Raw genomic sequence first — 21,397 nt, 5'->3', positions numbered from 1 at the left:
GGGAAACCGGACCGGAGTGGGGCGGGGGGGGGTACATCCCGGGGACAAAAGCAGGTTGGAAGGGGCGGGTTCGCGCGACACCCTCGGAGAGGAACGTGGGAGGACGAGGAGCCGGCACGGGGAAGGGGACGACGGCCCGCGGGGCCGCCGCAGAGCTGGCAGGGTGGCGACCTCCTGCTGTAGGGTTCAGCTGGTCCTGGACACCATGCTGGGAATTCCTCTCGGTTCCCTGAACCCGGGAGGCTTCACCAGCACGAGAGCACGTGGATGAAGCAAGTTTTGTCAAGTGACCGTCTGGGTCGTTCACCAAGTTCCAGAACCTTCTCGGTGTATTCAGCCCACCAGTCTGAGTCTCTCCACCGGGGAGGTGAGGGCTGTGCATCCTAGATCACAGGGGCGGGTCCGGGGAAGCAAATGTCCCGTGGTGTGTTTCAAGCATCAAGGGTTCTTACAGAATCCTTGAGGGGGCGGGAAGAGCACACCCCATCCCATTCCCATCTCTCAGGAGGGTCCAGGGACCAAGGGGACAGGAGGGTCTCCTGAGTGGCTGGTCTGTCGATGCCCTGCTTCCCCACTGGAGGATGTCCTTCCTGTGCCCTCAGCTCCCCCACCGCTGGCAGTGAGGAGGCCTCTCTCTGCCTCCTCCCCCCACCACAGGGTGGGGCTCCCTGCAGGGGACTGTGTTTACTCCCAAGGCCACTTATGCCCGCTCACTGGCTATTGTAACTGCATGTTACACAGAGTGACCGAGTGGGGTGACACTTGGCTTGTGCCTTGCAGAGCCTCGGCAGGGAAGATCAGAGAGGGAGGATGGCCCTGGGACTGGATGCGGGTGAGGCCGCTTTAAAAAGGTCAAGAAACGAATCATAAAAATCAGCTAAAGTAGTTCACGCTCACATAGCGACACAAGCATCTTTCACTTCTCACTCCTCTCTGAAGACCCCTGTATCGGGGTCTCCAAAGCCACCCTGGGCTTCCAGCAGGAGGACACACAGGGCTCACATATACTCAAGGCTCTGATCCATCACAGTGAAAGGCTGTGAAGCAGAACCACCAAAGGGAGAGGGCCTGGGGTCAAGGTCCAGAGGAAACAGGCGCCAGCTTCCAGAACCCCGTCCCGTGGTCACATGGGCCGCATTCCACCCCCAGCGACACGCTGTCCCCAGGGAAGCTCATCAGAGACGCAGAACCGGGGCTCTCATTGGGGGCCCGCAGACTCCGCAGGCCCCTCTGCCGGGCACACACTGAACTCCAGCCCCGGGGAGGAGGGAAGGGTGTCAGCACAGACACAACAGGGGAGGCCCAGGGAGGCCCCCATCCCAACACCCCAGCTCCCGGATGCCAGCCCAGGGCCAGCCTCACACGCAGGCCTCGCAGAGGGCAGCAGCCAGGCCCGCTGGGAGGACTCCTCTCCCCACAAACGCGTGGCTGAAAGTTATGGCTGAGACATCCTGGGTGCTGGCTCTGTACTCAGCTGCCCGCCTCAGGAAAACGGACTTAGAAGAGGTGCCAAAGTGAGCCTCCCCATGTGTACCGTAACTTCATAAAGGCTTGTCACTGTCACATTTGTTTCACTGGCCAGTTACTGGGGCTCCTTGTTTTGTCAGGGGCTCCCACTACAGTGAATTTCTACAAAGCTCAGCTATTTAGGTTGGAAAGTCACTTTTATTTCTAACATCTCTCTTGAAACAGGCTTTTTTTTTTTCTTGGCTGTGCTGCTTGGCTTGTGGGATCTCAGTTCCCCAACCAGGGATTGAATCAGGGTCATGGCAGTGAAAGCCCGGGATCCTAACCACTAGACCACCAGGGAACTCCCCGAAACAGGCATTTTGCCATTTCTAATTTTCATTGACCTTCATGATGCTGCCAGTTCATTTGTTCATTCATTCATTCATTCATTCATTCAACAGTGCTCACTTGCAGAGGTGCCCCTGGGCAGAGGGTGAATGATGTCATAGGAGGGAGCCAGGCAGGCGCAGGGGAGGTGGGCATTTGGCAGGCCGTTGTGGTCAGGGAGGGGCTTCGACAAAGGCCCAGAGCACGGGGTGATGTGTGTGATCACAGCACGAGAACCGAGATAACGTGCAAGTCTGACGGAGGCGGCTGGCTGCAGCCCACTCTGCCGGGTCACTTGCTGGCCTTGATTTTAGAGCACGGTTGCCCTGGGGATGTCGGTCCCTCATCCCCTGAAGTTCCCAGCACCTGTGAGTCAGTTCTAGAGGATGTGGATGCCCCTGCCAAGTACCCAAAGGTCACGAATTTCTCGGCCCTGGGTAGTGGCTCAGCCCCCTGTCGGGGGCACCTCAGGCCTCCCAGGTCCCATCAGACCAAGTGGACCCTCAGCTGAGCAGGGGCCATCTGTGCAGAGCATGCATGGCAACACCAGCCTGGCCCGGCTCTGCTTTCCGGGGGCCCCTGCGGGTCCTCACGTTGGTCTCAGGGCTGCTCAGGTCATACCTTCTGGCTGGGGTCAGCCAGACAGGCTGGTGCCACGCTGGGTGTGGTGTTTTGAACCTTCAGGCACTGTGGAGGGTGAGGCAGGTGCATTGCTGTCAGCCTCGCTGGGCTGACTCTCATCCCAGTTAGAAGGAATCTAACTAATGCGCCTTTACATAAACTAAACTTTCTTCAGGAAAATTGTGGACTAGGGCACACATGAGTATGCAGGTGGTTTCTGATGACTTTTGCACGGGTTTTCGTTTTCCTTCTTGCTTCAGAAAATAATAAAGGATTTAAGAAATCACGCTGATGGCGCAGTAGGATGAAATGAATTCTGGGTTGTTGTTATGCACTGAAGTGTGCCCCCCCCGCCCCAAATTCATGTGTTGAAGCCCTAACTCATAGCGCCTCAGGTGTGACTGCATTTGGAGATGGAGCCTTTCAAGAGCTGATTAAGGTAAAATGAGGTCACTGGGGTGGGCCCTGATCCAATCTGAGTGATGTCCTTACAAGAAGAGGCAGTTAGGACACAGACAGTTGCAGAGGGATGACCATGTGAGGACACTAAATCCCTTATCAGACGATGATTTGCGAACATTTTCTCCCAGTCTGTGGATTATCTTGTCATTCTCCTAGCAGTTTTTTGAAGAGCCTAAGTTTCAAATTTTGATGAAGCCCAATTTACCTACTTTTTCCTTATATAGATCATCCTTTTGGTGTCATATCTAAGAAATCTTGGTCTAACCCACATTTGTCATCAAATTTTCTCATTTTCTTTCAGAAAGAAAGAAAGGTTTTATATTTATTTATTTATTTGGCTGTGTTGGGTCTTTGTTGCTGTGTGAGGGCTTTCTCTAGTTGCAGCAAGCGGTGGCTACTCTCCCTTGTGGTGCACGGGCTTCTCACTGTGGTGGCTTCTCTTGTTGCGGAGCACGGGCTCTAGGCACACGGGCTTCAGTAGTTGTGAGGTTTTATATTTAGGTCTCTCATCCATGTTGACCTAACTTTAGTATATGGTGTGATCTTTCAACCAACATTCATATTTTTTTTGCAAATGAATTTTCAATTGTTCCAGCATCATTTGTTGAAAGACCATCCTTTCTCACTGAAAAGACTGTCCTTTTTGTACTAAATTGTTCTTGCACCTTTGTTGAAAATCATTTGTCCATATCTGTGTGGGTCTATTTCTGGTTTCTCTAGTCTGTTCCGCTGATCTGTCTTAAGGCCAGTATCACACTGTCTTAATTATGGTAGGTTTAAAGTAAGTTGTAAAATCAGAGGGCGTCAGTTCTCCAACTTTGTTCTTCTATTTCAAAGTTGTTGTGGCTATCCTAGGTTCTTTGCATTTCCATATGAAACTTAAAAACAGCTTGTAGGGCTTCCCTGGTGGCGCAGTGGTTGAGAGTCCGCCTGGCGATGCAGGGGACGTGCGTTCGTGCCCCGGTCTGGGAGGATCCCGCATGCCGTGGAGCGGCTGGGCCCGTGAGCCATGGCCGCTGAGCCTGCGCGTCCGGAGCCTGTGCTCCGCAACGGGAGATGCCACAACAGTGAGAGGCCCACGTACAGCAAAAAAAAAAAACAAAAAAAAAAACAGCTTGTAGATGTCTACAAAAAAGCCTGAGTTTTTGATTGGGATCGCATTTAATCTATAGATCAATTTTGGGAAAAGCATTGAGTTTTTCACCAGTCAGTGTGATGTTAGCTATCATAGGGTTTTCATAGATGCTCTTTTTCAGGCTGAGGAAGTTGCCGTCTATTCATAGCTTGCTGAGAGTTTTATCAGGAATGGATGGATGTTGGATTTTTTTCAAATGCTCTCTTTGTGCCTGTTGAGGTTATCGTGTGTTTTTCTTTCCTCTTAGTTTGTTGATATGGTAAATTACATTTAGATTTTATTAACTATTTTTATTACTGTCCGCTCCATCACCCACAGCAACAGCAAGCAGAAACAGCAGCTGATCCGGGAGGGACAGATGGGATAAAAGCCCCTGTAAGGTTCTTACTGTGTGTGAGGTGGTATCTAACTCTTTAAAAGTAGTCTATGTCTTTATGTCATACATGTTCGTCTTACATGTGTTTAGACTCACACTATATTGTCAGTGTTTTTGTTTAAACAGTCAAATTTTTTGTAAAGAAAATTAAACAATAATAAAGGATCTTGCATTTTTCCCATGCAGTTGCCCTTTCTGGTCTCTCTGTTCCTTCATGAAGATCTCAGTTTCCATCTGGTGTCTTTTCCCTTTTGCATGACTTTCTTTAGCACTTTTTTGTAGTGCGAGTCTGCTGGTCATGAATTCTTATCTTGCCATCAATTTTGAAAGCTATTTTTGCTGGGTTTAGAATCCTAAGTTATCATTTTCCCCTCAATACTTGAAAGATGTTCTTCCACTCTTCTCACTTGCATTGTTTCCAGTGAGAATGCTAATGTCATCTTATCTTTGTTCCTTGTATGTAAATTTTTTTCTCTTGCTACTTGTGAGGTTTTCTCTTTTTATTAGTTTTCATCAATTTGATTATGCTGTGACTTTGTATCACTTTCTTTGTGTTTCCTGTGCTTAGGGTTCATTGAACTTCTTGGATCTGTGAGTTTATAGTTGTCATTAAATTTGGGGAAAAAATTAGTCACTATTCCTTCACATATTTTTTTCTGTTTCAGTTCTCCTCCTTTTGGGTCTTGAATTATACGTATTTTGACATGTTGAGGTTGTCCTAGAACTCACTGATGGTCTTTTCTATTATCATTATTGGTATTTTCTCTCTGATAAATTTGGAAAGTTTCAATTGCTATGTCTCCAAGTGTATTGTTCTTTTTTTTTGACCTGTCTAATCTGAGGTTAATCCCATCTGGTGTATTTTTGTTTTCACCTCAGATACTGTAAGTTTTGTCTCTGGATCAGTTTGAGACCTTTTTGTTTCTTCATTGAGTCTACATAACTTTCTGAACACACAAAAGTCAGTTATGACAGTTGCCTTCATCCCCTGTTCTATCACCTCTGTCAGATCTGGGTTGGTTTCGATGGGTTGCTTTTTCTTTTCATCATGTATCATATTTTCTTAATTCTTTGCAAGCCTGGTAATTTTTAAAATAATATAAAAATTTTTATTTATTTATTTTTGGCTGCGTTGGGTCTTTGTTGCTGCACACGGGCTTTCTCTATTTGCAGCGAGCGCGGGCTACTCTTCCTTGCAGTGCGCAGGCTTCTCATTGAGGTGGCTTCTCTTTGTTGTGGAGCACGGGCTTTAGGAGCACGGGCTTCAGTAGTTGCAGCGTGCAGGCTTCAGTCGTTGTGGCTTGCAGGCTCTAGAGCGCAGGCTCAGTAGTTGTAGTGCATGGGCTTAGTTGCTCTGTGGCATATGGGATCTTCCCGGACCAGGGCTCAAACCCGTGTCCCCTGCATTGGCAGGCAGATTCTTAACCACGTGCCACCTGGTAATTTTTAAATTGGATGCCTGACCTTGGGAATTTTACCTTGCTGAGAGCTGAATATTTTTGTTTTTCCATAAACTTTTTTGAGCTTTGTTCTGATACAGTTTGGTTACTTAGAAATGGTTTGATCCTTTTGCATCCTGTCTCTTTAAGGTGTTAGGCAGGATCAGAGCTGTGTTTAGTCTGGGGCTAAGAATAGTCTGCTACTGAGGCAAGACACGTTCGGGTATCTACCCAATGCCCTGTGAACCGTGAACTTCTCTACTCTTCGGTCCTGTGCCCAGCTGAATACTCAGGGGCCTCCCCAGAGGCTGTCTCCCTGGGCAGCTCACTTATGTCTGCTACTCTGTCCTCCAGATTCTGGCTGCCTTGGTCTCCCCAGGCTCTCAGCTCTATCTCTTCAACTAGGGAGTTTGCTGGGTCCCCCGTGGGTACCCTGTCTGTGCCACGACCTGAAAATTCCCTCCAGGCAGTGAGCTGGGCAGTCATAGCTCCCACCTCATTTGTTTCTCTTCTCTCTGGGATCACTTATTGCCTGACATCCAGTGTCTGGAGAACCGCTGTCTCATTTGCTTCCATTATTGTCGTTTGAAGAGGTAAATTTCATGCATGTTGCTCCACCTTGGCTGGAATCTGACGCCTCAGTAAACGTCCGCTGAGGGACACTGTGTGTTCAGCACTGCTCTATCACTGGAGACCCATCAGTGCAGGAAAAAAGACCTCGCCCTCAGGCAGCTGCCGTCCTGGGGCTGGGCAGGGTGGGATCACTGCCACTAAAAGGCCACACAGGGCCTCCCTGGTGGCGCAGTGGTTGAGAGTCCGCCTGCCGATGCAGGGGATGCGGGTTCGTGCCCCGGTCTGGGAGGATCCCATATGCCGCGGAGCGGCTGGGCCCGTGAGCCGCGGCCGCTGGGCCTGCGCGTCCGGGGCCTGTGCTCCGCAATGGGAGAGGCCACAACAGTGAGAGGCCCGCATACCGCAAAAAGAAAAAAAAAAAAAAAAAAAAAAAAAAGGCCACACAACTTTGGGTAAGCCCTGCCGCCTTGCTGGGCTAAGATTCCTGGCTCTCAAAACCAGCTGACGTTTCCTGAGCACTTGCTGTTATTTTTGCCATTATTTGTTCATTACTTTGCTGAATCGTGAGAAAGAGACCTGCCCACCCAGAAAACCTTTTAAGCAGAGCTGACAGTAGGACCACTTGATGTTGGTTGGATTTATTTTTATGTTTTGTGCGATTTCCTTATGGTGCAGAATTTCCTTCAGAGTTTAGTACATCAGTTGTTTGCATTAGAAAGTCATGCTTCCCGCTCACATCTACTGCCTAAGAAAAATGAAACTCAAGCCTCAGAGGGTGGAGAGGAGGACTGTTGAGATACAAAATTGCTGAGGGTGAGGGTGTGCTGTCTTTTTTTGGAAAGCAATTTGGTGGAATGTAATTAAGGCCTATAAATGCACTTAACACTCTTTTAACTTTGTAATGCTACTTCTAGGGATGAGTGGATTCCGAGGGACTAACCCAAAATTCAGTGTCAGGCACCACAGTGGTGATTACGTTACTCACAGTAAATTAGAAATGACGTAAATGTCCAGCAGAAGAGGAAGCAGGGAGTTAAAAGGATGGTCCATGTGCTGGAATCTTAAGTGGCTCCCTGTCACAAGTTGGATTTGTGGAAAGTGATAATAACACATCCCAACAGTAAATGACAGCAGCAGAGCACAAAATTACGTCCACAGATGATCCCAACCGTGCTGATGGGAAGCAGCCCACGGGGACAAGAACTGGAAGGAAGCGTGCCACCTGCAGTCACTGTCCCCACCTGCAGTCACTGTCCCAAGGACGTTCCCTGCCCCTCCACTTTCCCATGTTTCCAGTTTCTCTAGGATGAATGGGTATTAATCTTACCTTTAACAAATTAAAGAAACAAACTAAACTTTCAACATTCTTACAGTTCTACTGAATGGATGGTAGACGTTTAAAGAACAGGACAATTTTGAGAAAAGAATGGGATGTAATTTAAGATGCAGTAAAACAGGTTTGAGAAGACCAGTCTTACATGTTGTCTCCTAGTGATGTCTGTCCCGACAGCAGGTCTTGCCTGTGTCGCGATCATGCCCAGGGTGACACAGGCTTATATGTTAATCAAAGCAGCACAGCAAGTGGGCAGTGAAAATCCACTTTTTGTGTGTCTGTCCACCTAGCAATTCCATTTCTCCAGCTCTCTCCTAAGAAATTTGTGTACGGGAGTTCAGAGAGATGCTCGGGGCGGTCATCGTGGCTGAGGCTGCAGGGAGCCCAGGTGCGCGGGTCAGCAGGGAAAGGTACAGCCGTCACAAAGGGCGATGCACCATGAACTTGGTGACTGATGTGGGAAGCGCCCTCAGCCCTCATGGCGGGTGCTCTAGACACCTGGATGTGGGGAAGGGTGTGCTCTTCACTCTGGATACTTCTGGAAAGTTTGAGCTCCTTGTAGCAGTTGCAGAGCAGGCCCACGTGTGCTACCACATCACCTCGTCATCCTAACCTGCACTGGGCTTGCCTCTCCGACTTTCCAAGCAGTCCTGCCAGCCGCCAGCTGGAGCTGCGTCTTAGCGCACTTCCTGTTTCTGTTTCAGGACAACGTGTTAAACATCATTAACCAGATCATGGATGTGTGCATCCCCCAGGACCGCGCCCCACGGGATTTCTGTGTCAAGTTCCCCGAGGAGATCCGGCACGACAACCTGGCCGGCCAGCTCTGGTTTGGCGCCGAGGTAGTGGGTGGTCGCTGGGGTCCGGGGTCACGATGCTGGGCATTGTCCAGCTGTTTCTCTACGATGCTCACCTGTGTGCATCTACAGGTGCAGGGCCTGGCGTCTCCTTCTCCAAGGGTTACAGATGGTGCTGAACCTGTAGGGTCGCGGGGAGGCGAGAACACGCTCCCTGGAAACTATACACAAGCAAATATAGACACGAGGCCTCACATGTGATTTCTATGAGGTTCTCAGGCCCCCAGACACGTAGGGCCTAAAAGCGGTTATTACAATAATGCTGGTATTCGGAACAGCACTGCCCGTCCTGCACCCCCAGGACTGTTTCTTTTTGTGGGGCGGGGCGGCTGCGCCCTGGCCCACACTCCAGCCGCCACTCACATAGCCCCTCCGATCTTGGTCTTCACCTCCCGAGGAGCCTGAGACACAGGAGGGAGGTGCCCGCCCGGGGAGGCAGGACCAGCCTCACCCCAGCCAGTGGTGACCCGTGGGACACCCAGACGACCCCTTGGCCTTGCTCTCAGGACCCTAGGGGTGTGCACTGCTCAGTCCTCCCGGCCTCAGCTCTGCAGGACTCCTGGAATGCCCCCTCCCCCACACTGCCAGGCCCTTGAGCCCACCGGCTCCCCCGTTTCAGCCCATTCCACCTGGCTCCTCTGAGCCGCACCTGGTTGGGCGTCCCTGCTGGGGCCCTGGGTAGGCCGTCTCTCCCCCCAGCCTCAGTGCTCAGCTCCGCTAAGCGGGTCCCAGGGGCAGGGGCAGCTGTGCAAGCCATGAGGTGATGCAGGGAGCCTTTATGGACACGAGGCGTCTGCTTCCTAAAACGCCTGGATTTCCTGGGGAGCCGCGGTCAGCCCCGGTGCGGTGGACCTGGAGTACGGCCGGAACCTGGCGTCTGTGGGCCGGGTGGGGAGGGGACAGGGGTCACATGGCCCGGAGGTCCCTGCATGGAGCCCCCAAACCCGAGGGTATTTGTTCTCACCGCCATGATGGCTCTGCATCTAAGAGAAACCGGGAGGGAGCAGGATCCCCAGAGCGGATGGGGGAGGGGGGCAGGAATATGAGGGAGGGGCTCCCGGAAGGGAGGCCTGGGAGGCGTCTCCGGGATGAGGCGCCCCAGCCCCGCCATTGTTCTGCCCTCTGGTCCCACCTCTAGCTGTACAGTCTTCTCGGGCGCCGTGGGGGGGGCCTTTCTCAGCACCCGCTGTCGTGGGTTCCGGAAGCCCGCACGCTCTGGGCGCCGAGGACACGCGGGTGGGGCCTCCCTGACGCCCTCTGCCGCCCGCAGTGCCTGGCCGCCGGCTCCATCATCATGAACCGCGAGCTGGAGAGCATGGCCATGCGGCCGCTGGCCAAGGAGCTGACCCGCAGCCTGGAGGACGTGCGCGGTGCCCTCCGCGACCAGGCGCTGCGGGACCTCAACACCTACACGGAGAAGATGCGGGAGGCGCTGAGGCACTTCGACGTGCTGTTCGCCGAGTTCGAGCTGAGGTGACCGAGGAACCCTAACCCTTTGCCCCGTGGGGAGGGCTGGGGGCGGCCAAGCAGGAAATCTCCGCCGGGGGAAGGTGCGGTCTGGTTCCAGGCCGTCGCCGGGCGGGGCGGGGGGGGCGGGGGCACGGCGTAGGGGGAGGGGCGGAGGCGGGCAGAGGCGACAGAGGGACGCAGGGGACGCCGATCCCCCCCAGCACCTCTGCCGCTGGTGGTCCTGCGGGTGAAAGTCACGCTCAGCACAACGCCCCGCCCCCAGCACGTCTCTGTGCCCGGACGTGGGACGCTGCAGGAGCCGGGAGGAAGTGGAGGCCGCTGGGGGGCCTGCTGGGACCCCCAGCTCCGTGGGGTGAGGGGGCGCCTCTCCAGCTCAGCGGGTCTGCCCTCCACACCCCCACTAGCTCCCTGGGGCGTGCCCGCCCCCCCGCAGCAGAGGACATGGCGTGGTCCCTGGGGCCCTCACAGGACGGGCTGTGGAGGACCCGGGACTGCGGGGAGGGGCCTGCGCGGTGTCCACAGACACGGAGACGCTGGAGGTAGATGAGGAGCAGGACCCCAAAGTCCGTACACAGTGGCCCGGTGAATGAAAACTGTCCGGCCTGTGCCACGTGGGCCCCAGGAGGAAGTCAGGCATTCCAGCCGGTTCTCTAGGGAACGGGCACCACAAATGAGCTTTATAGCTTCGGCCGGTTCTGTCTGCTCCACATCTTTCCAACTGAGCTTTCGTAACAAGAAAAACTAGTTAGTGATAGAAAAATGTTCTCACCTGGGAGTGGGTGGAGCCCCCTGGCCCTGCCCTGCGTGGGGGCCCAGGGGTTGTCCGCCCGCCCTGCACAGGGTCATTCACTCCCTCGAGGCTGGGGACCATTGCGGCAGTGGGCAGTGGCGGTTCCAGGGTGGGCAGGGCTGTGGGACCCAAGGAGGTGCTGGTTGAGGCCTGACCCTGGGAGGAGCTTTGGCTCAAAATATAAACGGTGATGCTGGGTGGGGGGGTGTTCATGAAGCTGCCGAGATGCGGCTGGGCTGCAGTTGGAGGGACCATATTTGGTTGCCAGTTAAGACACCCTTGGTTCCGGGAGACACCAGGTGGCCTTCACTCCCGTCGCTCTGTTTGCAGCTACGTGTCGGCCATGGTGCCCGTGAAGTCCCCGCGGGAGTACTACGTGCAGCAGGAGGTCATCGTGCTGTTCTGTGAGACGGTGGAGAGGTGAGGCCACCCGGGAATGGCAGGGCTCCTGCTGCCCTGGGCGTGGGTGAGGGCTGCACCGGGACAGGGGCACCATGTGCATGTGCCACGAAGCCTCCACACACACAACTGTTCCTCAGCCCCAGTGTCCCCTTTCTCTGGGCCCAGACCCTGCAGGTGGAGCTGACGTGGTTGAGAAGAGCTCCATGTTCACCTCCCTCACCTCCCTCACCTCTTCACCTCCATCACCTCCTCACCTCCATCACCTCCTCACCTCACCTCCTCCCCTCCCTCACCTCCTCCCCTCCCTCACCTCCCCTCCTCCCCTCCTCTCTCCTCTCTCCTCCCTCCCCTTCACCTCCTCACCTGCATACCTCCTCACCTCAACTCCTCACCTCCCCACCTGCTCATCTCCTCACCTCTTCCTCTTCTCATCTTGGTTCCAGGAGACACCAGGTGGCCCTCACTCACCACCTCCTCCTTTCCTTTCCTCTATTCTTCTTCCCTACTGGCCAGAATGGAACCCTTGCTGAGCTGGGTTTTGGAGGTGTATCATCAGTATTCTCATCATGGCTTGTATGGGGCGTGTGGGGTCAGATTTGAAGTCAGATTTTCTGAATAGACTTTGGGACTAAGATTTAACTTAAAATGTTCCTTGTATGTGACTTGTGCTTCAGTAGTAGATAAGTTTTGAAGCTGTCTAATATCACATCGTCAGTTTGTTAATTTTAAAGACGGATTATTCACTGTTATATGCCGAGAGATATTTCAAATCACCCAAGAATAAGATGACAGGAAATACCCTTTATTTAGAACATGATGATGCCAGCAGCGCTTGCTCACGCATGTAGAGAAAGCGTTTCGTATACCTGCAAGAGGAAGAAATCCAGGAGAGCAATTTGGGTTTCTTGGCCGTGTTAAATGGTTCAGAGCAGTGTTTCTGCTCCACGTTTATTCTCTGCTTTGGGTGCCGGACAGCACAGCTGTCCTCACCAGCTCCCCTTGGCGAGCACCTCTCACTCACCCCTGCTTCTTCCGTCAGCCATGGGGTCGGGAAGTGGGAAGATGGGGCAGGCTGAGCATCAGCCACCTGCGCTGGACCTTGCAGAGTAGGGCTCGTCCAGCAGCTGGCCGCCAAGCGCCGACGTGGGTGAGGGTTGTGCGGCCGCCTTCCCCTCCCCCGTCTGGCCGTGGGTCGCCCCTGCTCACTCTCTGCCTCCCCTGCCAGGGCCCTGGACTTCGGGTACCTAACCCAGGACATGATTGACGACTACGAGCCAGCCCTCATGTTCACCATCCCCAGGTTGGCCATCGTGTGGTGAGTGTCCCCCTGCCTGGGACTGTCGTTTCTCAGAAACCTGGCAAGATTGTCGGGTCCGTGGTGCCAGGCCCTTCTGGGTGGCGGTAAGTGGTACTTGTACCCCGAAGGTGGCTGCTCAGCCACCCCAGAGCAGCTGCCATGTGGTCCTGCCCTTGTCCCAGCAGACGAGGAACCAGGTGTTCCGAGTGCCTCCCGCTCAGCCAGCCTAGATGGTGCGGTGCGGGTTAGCATGACAGCCATGTGCACTCTCAGCCCTGGGAGGAGGCCCCCACGCTTAGGCACAGGGGACCCAGCAGGGGCTGTGGGAGCGGCTCTGTAGGGATGAGAGGCGAGGTGCCCCTGGTCCCCGCAGGAGGATGTGTTGGGTGCGTTTGGAGGATTCATGGGCTGGCAGGGAGGTGCAGCCTGTTGGGTAAGGGGCAGGCGGGCGGCAGCCGGCCTTGCGATGGGGTGGGAGCACGGCTGCTGAGAGCAGGGGAGCGCTGGGTTAGGCCTCTGGGGTCTGTGGCCTCAAAGGTGTCACGGCAGCACGTGGGGTCGGTCGTCAAGCACGCTTGACGGGAAGTATTCGGTCATGTGCTGAGCCTTGCGGAGCCTCTCAGAGCCAAGGTCAGATCCCAGCTGTTCTGGGCTTGGTCCACTGCTGCTCAGCTGCACCCGGACTCCCAGACACAGACCGCCTTCCCTCCCGCCAGGTGAGGGAGCGCGGGGCGGGTGGGCACGGGGGCCTGGGGGGCAGCTGGGGTGCAGCTAGGCAGGGAGCCAGTTGTAGGTGTGGATGTCAGTGGACTGGCCTGGGGAGCGTGGTGGGGACACAGAGGCACAGGCCCTGGGGAGAACTCGCTGCGGGTGAGCACCTCCTGCAGCAGGTCCATGGGGCAGTGGCAGCGCTGCAGAATGGGCCAGCCTCTGGGACGGAGGGGCGTCCCTGGACCGCAGGGAGCTGGACGAGTCGTGTGCCGCGTGCAGGAGGGGTGGGGAGCAGGCCGGGCAGACGACCCTGGGCCGGGCCAGAAGCGTCTTCCACTGCCCGGGACTGTGGAGGTGTAATGGCAGGGAGCCTGACGTGCCGTGAAGCGCAGAGAGGACTTGGCGACGAGGGCCCGGGCAGGCGGGGTGGGGCTGCCAGTGCCCAGCGTTTTGGGGAAGCCTGAGCGGCCGCCTCCAGTGTGCAGGGTCAGCTCCCCACCCTTGCGTCTTCCCTTGGGCTTGGGGACCGGCCTGGCCCCCACCTCGCTCTTCCTGGCCTCACTGCTCCACAGCTGCCTTCCCTCTGGGAAGTCTCTGCAGTGGTCTTGGGAGGAACCAGAACCTTTCCAGAACCTCCCATCAGTTTCCACTGTCTTAGAGGGAACCTGTTCTAAATTTCAGGGGGGAGGGCCAGAGACTCTTAGACAGCACGCCCGTCTTAAGATAAAAGCGAGGACGTTGAACAGAAACACATGTTTCTGGGTTTCTGTGCTCGAGTCCGTGGTGTGTGCTCAGCTCCTTGCGGCTCCCCAGTGCCGGCGGCCCAAGGCTAGGGTGTGCAGGATGGTGCTGTCTGGCCTCGCCATGCTCGCCGAGCTGGCCTTCCAAGGCCACTTCTCCCTGAGTGGGGTCACTGGGCCCTCTCTGCTGACCTCAGGCCACCTTCTGACACCTGAACTTGTCTGGGTCCTTGTCCTGGGAGTGCCCTGGGCAGGGCCTTTTTCCTGTCAGGCACCTCCTGGAGGCCTTGTGTGGAGTCCTCTCCAGCTTAGGCCGGAGGGAGGCCTGGAAGCAGAGCCGCGGGACCTCTGAGGTCATGAGGGGAAACTCTGAGTCACAGCAAGAAGAGGCTGGGTTTGAAGTTGAAGTGGAGGCGGGGCAGGAGCCCAGAGTCTGGGGGGGCTTCATGGCAGCCACTGAGAAGCCCTCAGGCCCCCTAGGGCCCCCAGCCCCCCATCAGAAGCAGGTCTCCAACCTCGGAGCCAGGCTGTGGGTCTGAGGATCTGAGGAGCTCCAGGCTTAACCAGAAGGAGCGGGGAGAACTGGCTTATAAGCAGCTGGTCCTGGAGCCCGCCGCCCGCTGCAGGGACGCTCACGGGGTCCCTGTGAGACCCACAGTGCAGCCACCCGGCTCCCTCTCTCAGTTCCTCATTGTCCACAGTGGCCACTGTGGGCCGGGCAGGCAGAGGCCACTGCTGCCCAGGTTGGGGCCCAGGACTCACTCCTTCCTGGATTCACCTGTGAGCAGGTATTAAGCGCCTACTGCATGCCGGCCCTGTGCTTGTCCCCAGAGATATGGGGATGGCCGTGAGGGAGGCGCACACGTACACAAGATAAGCAGTTGTTATGGAGTATTCTGGATGCTGGGATGCAGTTGGAGGTTTGGTGCAGGGACCCTCTGGGGTGGATCTCTTCTCCCAGGCCAGCGAAGGTTTCCGTCCAGTCCCCTGGCCCACCTGCTTCTTGGCAGCCGAGGGCTCGGGCTTTCCTGTGGCTCCAGCCCGTGGGAGCAAAGGCGAGTGTGGACAATGCCCCCTGCCCGACCCTCCGCAATCTCAGGGTCCCCTCCAACCTTCTCTCCCCGCCTCACCTGCAGCCCACTCCCTTCCTTGGTGCTCACCACTTCCTGCACAGGGTGTTCCCATGTTTCCTCCCAGGAGATTACTTGTAAGCCATGTTATTGAGATAAAATTCACATACCATATGACTCACCCATTTGAAGTGTACAATTCAATGGTTTTTAGTCTATTTGCAGAGTTGTGCAACCGTCACCACTAATTTCAGGGCATCGTCGTCGTCACTGAAAAGATACCACTTACCCCTCAGCCATCACCTCCACCCCTGTAATCCCATCTCTCTGTAGATTTGCCTGTTCGGGATATTTCATGTAAATAGGATTTGGGTGACTTTTGTGTCTCCCCCACGGGCCTATAAGTGTCATGGGGCGGGGTGCTCACCTGCACTCGCTCACATGTCCTTAGTGCCTGGCAGGTGGTAGCACGGTGAATTTTTGCAGAGTTTTGTTGTGCTGATCTGACAGGGCACAAATAGGAATTTGTAAAGTTTTTCACTTAAGTTTTAATCATAAAAATTTGATGGGGGGGTATAGACCCAGAATTAAGGGATTGATTAAAAATGATACTCTAGCTATTTAAACAACATTAAGGATGAATCCCAAATGTCAGGGAAGAATTTCTAGTGTATCAAGTACAAAAATCGCCACCAAACAGTGTGTCTCTACTAAATTTCTGAACATGATAGGTATAAGTTTTGTAACAGAAATCAAAGCAATAAATGTTACTTTTTTATTGTGATAAAATATGCATGACATAAAACTGACCATTTTAACCCTTTCTGAATGTGCACAATGGCATTAAGTACATTCACATCGTGCAACCGTGTGTGTGTGTGTGTGTGTGAGCACGCGCATGCGCGCATGTGTGTTGGTCGCGTTTCTCTGGAGAACTCTGACCAACACACAGGTGAATCTTTCTCTTTTATTTTTTTTCTTATTTTTAAATTAATTTTTATTGGAGTATGGCTGATTTACAATGCTGTTTAGTTTCAGGTGTACAGCAAAGTGAATCGGTTACACATATACATATATCCACTCTTTTCTAGGTTCTTTTCCCATATAGGTCATTACGGAGTACTGAGTAGAGTTCCCTCTGCTCTACAGTAGGTTCTTGAGTTATCTATTTTATATATAGTAGTGTGTATATGAGGAGGTGAATCTTTGTCTTCTGAGATTTGGTGGTGGATTCTTAGATTTGACACCAAAAGCATGAGCAACAAATTTTTTAAAATAATACATTGGGGGGCTTCCCTGGTGGTGCAGTGGTTGAGAGTCCGCCTGCCGATGCAGGGGACACGGGTTCGTGCTCCTGTCCGGGAAGATCCCACATGCCGCGGAGCGGCTGGGCTCGTGAACCATGGCCGCTGAGCCTGCGCGTCCGGAGGCTGTGCTCCTCAATGGGAGAGGCCACAACAGTGAGACGCCCGCATACCGCAAAAAAAAAAAAAAAAAAAAAATTATACATCGGACTTTATCAAAATTTAAAATCTGTGCATCAAAGGACATTACCAAGAAAGTGAAAGACACCTAAAGAGTGGGGGTGGGGCGGGCCCTCCCTCCATGCCTGGCGTGCTCCCCCGGCCCACGCGAGCTGGACCTGGGCCGACCCCTCACCGTCCCCCACATTATGCCGGGGCACCCCCGGGCCCAGCCACGTGCCTGCCAGGCTCCACTGTGGGGCTGCCTTGCATGGACGCGGGCTGTGTGGGCTGAGAGGGCGCGATGCCTGGGTCACCAGCCCTGTGGGGCTGAAGCTCTCCCTCTGATGGCTTGTTTGCAGGCCTGGTTCCCCCCATCTCCCCTCCCCACCCCAGCCCGTTGCATCAGCACCCGGGCCAGCTGGACACTGAACAGGTGTCTGCTGAGTTCCTCCTGGGACACGAAGACCAGCCTCACCCTTGTCCGCAGGGGTGCCCGTCATGGGGACGCAGAAACGTGGCCACCCAACGACGTCCTCTCTGCCTGTCCTGGCAGTTGGCGTCACTTCCCGGAGCTGCTGAGCGGGAGGCAACCCTGGGTGCTCCGGCGTGTGCGAGCACTGCTGGACAGAGCTGCGGGGACGGCCTAGGTCCCCCGGTCTCCCACCAGAGGGGGTGGGCACGGTGGCTTTAGGGGTCTGTGCACGGAGCTCTCCTGCTGAGTGGATTCTTTTCCGGGGCTCACAGCTCCATGGAGGCCGTGCTGGGCAGAAGGGCCCCTGCTTGCTCACTGGGGGGCAGCCCAGGCCTCCACAGGACCCAGGAGAGGAGACAGGGTCCCTCCCTGCACCCGTCGCTGCTTTCTGAAAGAGGAGATGGCCAGGATTCCCCAAACTCGCCTTTCTTCTGCCTGTTTTCACTCTGCCTTTGCGCTGAGACCACCGCATTTACCCACCAAGTTAAGGCTCTGTCTTGGGAAATCGTCCCTCAAACACGGTTAATTGAACCATGACCATTAGCTCATGGGAGATCCGTGAAACAGCCCAGAAGGAATGGAGGCCTGGCCGTGCCCTCTGCCCTCTGCTGGCTCAGGACACAGGCCCTTCAGCTGGCCTCTCCGCGGGGCCTGGAGGCCGCTGGACATGCTGGTCACGGCCAGGTGTGCCCCAGGGGGGCCTCACAGCCCATGTTTTTCCTGTTTTTAGAAAAAAAGGAAATCTGTTTGCCCATGAAACCAACCTTTTCTTAGGGGAAAACAGTCTCCTCATTCAACTTTGTTTATCAGTTTTTCTCACTGAACTGGATGTTTTCCAGAACTAATGGCGGCTCCCAGCTGGATGGGTGACCGGACCCTGAGGCCTGAAACAAGATCCTGTTCATCCTCAGAGATGTGCCAGCGGCTCCTCATTTACACAAAGAAGCCCCCAAGGCGCCGACCTATGCTCCATGGGGCCGTGAGGGGACAGGCCCGTGTTCATGGGTGGACGGTCCCTGGGCACCCAAGAGGTGCAGGAGGCATCCAGAGAAGGGTCCTCAGGGATAGGTCCTCTCTCTGAGAGATGGGTCTGGAATGATGGTCACGCGCCTGGAGATGGGTGGGGCTGTGGCTACGGAGGTGAACACGGGACCCCGCCCCCATGGAATTGGGGCGCCCGGAGCTGGCATCTGGGCAGAGTCAGACAGGCCGTGGGACCCAGTCCGGCAAAGGGGGTCCTCTTGAGGCACGGGGACGCCCAGCAGGAGGGTCCATCCTGCCTGAGGGGTGACAGGAGGCTGCTCCCATCTTGAAGGGTGCCTGACCATGGGGCAGAGTGCTGGGAGGGGAAGGGGGCTTTGGAGACAGCCTGGAAAGGGTGGGAGCGGCCAGGACACGACATTCACAGCCTGGCTGGGCCGGGAACCGGGAGAGCCTGTAGCCAGTGTGAGTCGGAAAGTCTCGGGCAGCCCCCGGACCTGGGGCGTGTGGACGGAACAAGGGAGAGGTGGGAGAGCTGGGAGGATAGCCTGTAGGGCGCCGTCTGGGAAATCTCGCCCTGTCTGTGCCGTGCTCCTGCAGGACCCACACCCCCAGGGGCCAGCCCTGGGGTCAGGGCTCCATGCTGGTGGAGGGCTGGGCTGGGCTTCACCTCCAACTCCTGTTTCCCTTTTGGAGTAGATGGTTCCAGGGCCAGTTCTCACAAACCTCTGCATCTGTGGTATATTTAAACACAAATCCAGTATTTCCATTTTCAAGGAGGCAGATTTTAGCAGCAAATCTTGATGCTGATTTATCTGATTGCAGCTGGGAGGTGTGCAGCCATATTTTTATCATTATTTTATGATCCCTCAAACGAACATAGGCTAATCAACTTCGAAAGAGGATAAAATCTGGGAAATAATTTTCACTGCTTTTTTCTAAACTTATTTACGATTCGATCGCAGAGGGGAAGCCTGTGCGGGATGTGGTCTGGGCTGGCCACGTGGCTGCAGGACTTGACGTCAGGCTGGCTTTCTGTCTTGGATGCAGTGGCCTTGTGGTCTATGCGGATGGACCCCTGAACCTGGACCGCAAGGCAGAGGACATGTCCGAGCTCTTCCGGCCCTTCCACACGTTGCTGCGGAAAATCAGGTTGGCGGGGGGTGGGGGTGTGATGGAGAGAGGGGAGGGCCTCTGAGTGTTTGCCTCTGAGCCCCCTCCCTTCTGTGACTGGTCTTGGGGGTTGGCAATGACCTCTCTGGACAAGGCTGGTCTTGCTTTGCCTTTACTGGACACATCAAGGGTGGGTAGCTTGTCCCTGCCGAGCTTTAGAGGGTGGTAAACCTCACACTTCTGTATGAGCTAATTCTTTACCTTCTGTCCACCTTGGGGGTGCTGGGACCTTGGTCTCTGTCATCGGCTCCTGGTTTCTACTGTTCGGAGCTCCTTTAACCCCACACCCTTTCTCCCTCACAGAACAAGTTCTTTGTTCTTGGCGTTAAGACCTTTACGCAAATGTCCGGTCCTAAGACAGCAGCTGCCCTGGCTAATAGCCTGGAAACCAGGCCCTCTTCTGGTTTCTCACAGAAACGTCTCTGTGGCCCCGCGAGACAGATGGGGCCTATCTTACAGGCGAGGCCCTGAAACCGGGGTGGTGTGGGCCAGACCAGGGCCACATAGCCTGCGAGGGGAGGATGTCCCCCTGGGCCAGGCCATGCCCTCCACATTGGCTGGGGCCGGTGCCCAGGTTGGGGGCTGTTACTAGTTCTTTGACTAATTTAGGGGGTGAAGTGCTCAGTTCTCCTGAGTGACCAGTGGGCACCCGCATGCTGTGGCTCATCCTGCCCACCCCCCGACCGTCCCTGGGTGGCGTTGGCACCATCTGTGCTGTCCTGTGGGCTTGTGACATCTGGCCTGGGTAATCGAGCTCTGTCCTGAGGGCCTCCCTTGCCCTTCAGCAGCCGGCCCTCCAGCCAGCACCCCTGACCTCAGCCTTCCCTTGAGAAACCTCACGTCAAGTTGTGTGGAGCCCTCACTGCTGGTGACCTCTGTGAGCTGACAGGGCCTGGCTCCTGCGGGGATGGAACAGCAGGGGGCTGTGGCCGCATGTCCTCTGAGCACCATCCTGGCCCCGTGGTCTCAGTTGCCAAGGTCTTTCCTACCATGGTCCCTGGTCTCCGAGAAGCCCCCTTCCCAGGCTGTCAGTCCAGGGCTGACCCCGTGGACCCCTGCCACGCCCTTCCTGGGTCTGGCAGGACTTCCCAGCCCAGGGTGGCTTTCCTCTGCTGGTGCCTGTCCTTTCTGGGGGCCAGAGAGCACAGAAGCCTGCTTCAAACTGCCCTTTGCCCCATCACGAGCCAAACGGGCTCTGAATCCAGTGAGGAGTGACCCGAGGGGTCCTTGGAGGGTCAGTGGGCACAGGGTGGCGAGCCACAGTTGAGTGTCCCTAGCAGGACCTGACCCTGGACCCAGAGGCCGAGGCTCCTGCCCTCTCTGGGTGTCCAGCTGGGAGAGGAGACAAGGAAGGAGGGGAGAGGATGGACGATGCTGGGCCAGGAAGGGAAGCGTGTGGCCTGGGCCACGGCTGGGAGTGGCCATGGGGGGAGGGGGAGACGCCACATGCTGGGGGCTTGGGCAGGGGAAGAGTCCAGAGTGTCAGAGATGTGTGACATACTCAAAGGGCTGACGCACATCACTGGAATCGGAAGGAATGGAGAAAATGGGCAGAAGCAGTATTCAAATAAATAATGGCCAAGAATTTTCTAAAATTGAAGAAAAATCTCTGTCCACAGATTCAGGAGACTGTTAAAGAAAACTACAAGCAAGATGAACACAAAATACATCTGGGTATATCACAGTAAAATTGCTGAAAACAAAGAAAAAACCTTAAACACAGCTAGAGGAAGAGGACATATTACTTTGAAAAGAGTGTACATCAACAGCTGTCTTCTCAAAAACAATGGAAGCCAGAAGGCAATGAAATGATATATATTTAAAGTGCTGAAAGCGGGACTTCCGTGGTGGTCCAGTGGTTGGGACTCCGCACTCCCAATGCAGGGGACCCAGGTTCGATCCCTGGTCAGAGAACTAAGTCCTGCATGCATGCCGCAACTAAAAGATCCTGCACGCCACAACTAAAGATCCCTCATGTCGCAACTAAAGATCCCCTATGCCACAACTAAGAAAAAGATCCCACATGCCTCAACAAAGATCCCACATGTGGCAACGAGGATCCCTCGTGCCACAACCCGGCGCAGCCAAAATAAATAAGTAAATATTAAAAAAATAATAAAGTGCTGAAAGAAAATAGCTGCCAGTCAGGATTTTACAACCAGGAAAAATATCCTTCAAAAATGCAGGTGATAC

At 54.9% G+C, this 21,397-nt stretch overlaps 1 protein-coding gene across 2 annotated transcripts in view; it reads left to right on the top strand.

The window, feature by feature from the left end:
• ZFYVE28 (zinc finger FYVE-type containing 28) overlaps positions 1–21,397 on the top strand; it is a gene marked incomplete at both ends in the record, with an annotated part of 113,486 nt that overhangs the window by 54,332 nt on the left and 37,757 nt on the right. Inside the window, 5 exons of one of the 2 annotated variants that reach the window (XM_082610477.1) lie at positions 8,480–8,617; positions 9,903–10,105; positions 11,223–11,312; positions 12,520–12,609; positions 19,082–19,183. In XM_082610477.1, the coding sequence (XP_082466603.1) occupies positions 8,480–8,617; positions 9,903–10,105; positions 11,223–11,312; positions 12,520–12,609; positions 19,082–19,183 (623 nt within the window). The remainder of the gene's footprint in view (positions 1–8,479; positions 8,618–9,902; positions 10,106–11,222; positions 11,313–12,519; positions 12,610–19,081; positions 19,184–21,397) is intronic. The other variant, XM_082610478.1, reaches the window with a different exon arrangement.

The sequence above is a fragment of the Mesoplodon mirus genome (genome assembly GCF_964341445.2).
Source record: "Mesoplodon mirus genome assembly, chromosome: 2".
Classification (NCBI taxonomy): domain Eukaryota; kingdom Metazoa; phylum Chordata; class Mammalia; order Artiodactyla; family Ziphiidae; genus Mesoplodon; species Mesoplodon mirus.
The sequence above is the reverse complement of the archived record's forward strand: the minus strand, read 5'-3'. Positions and strand labels throughout refer to the sequence as shown.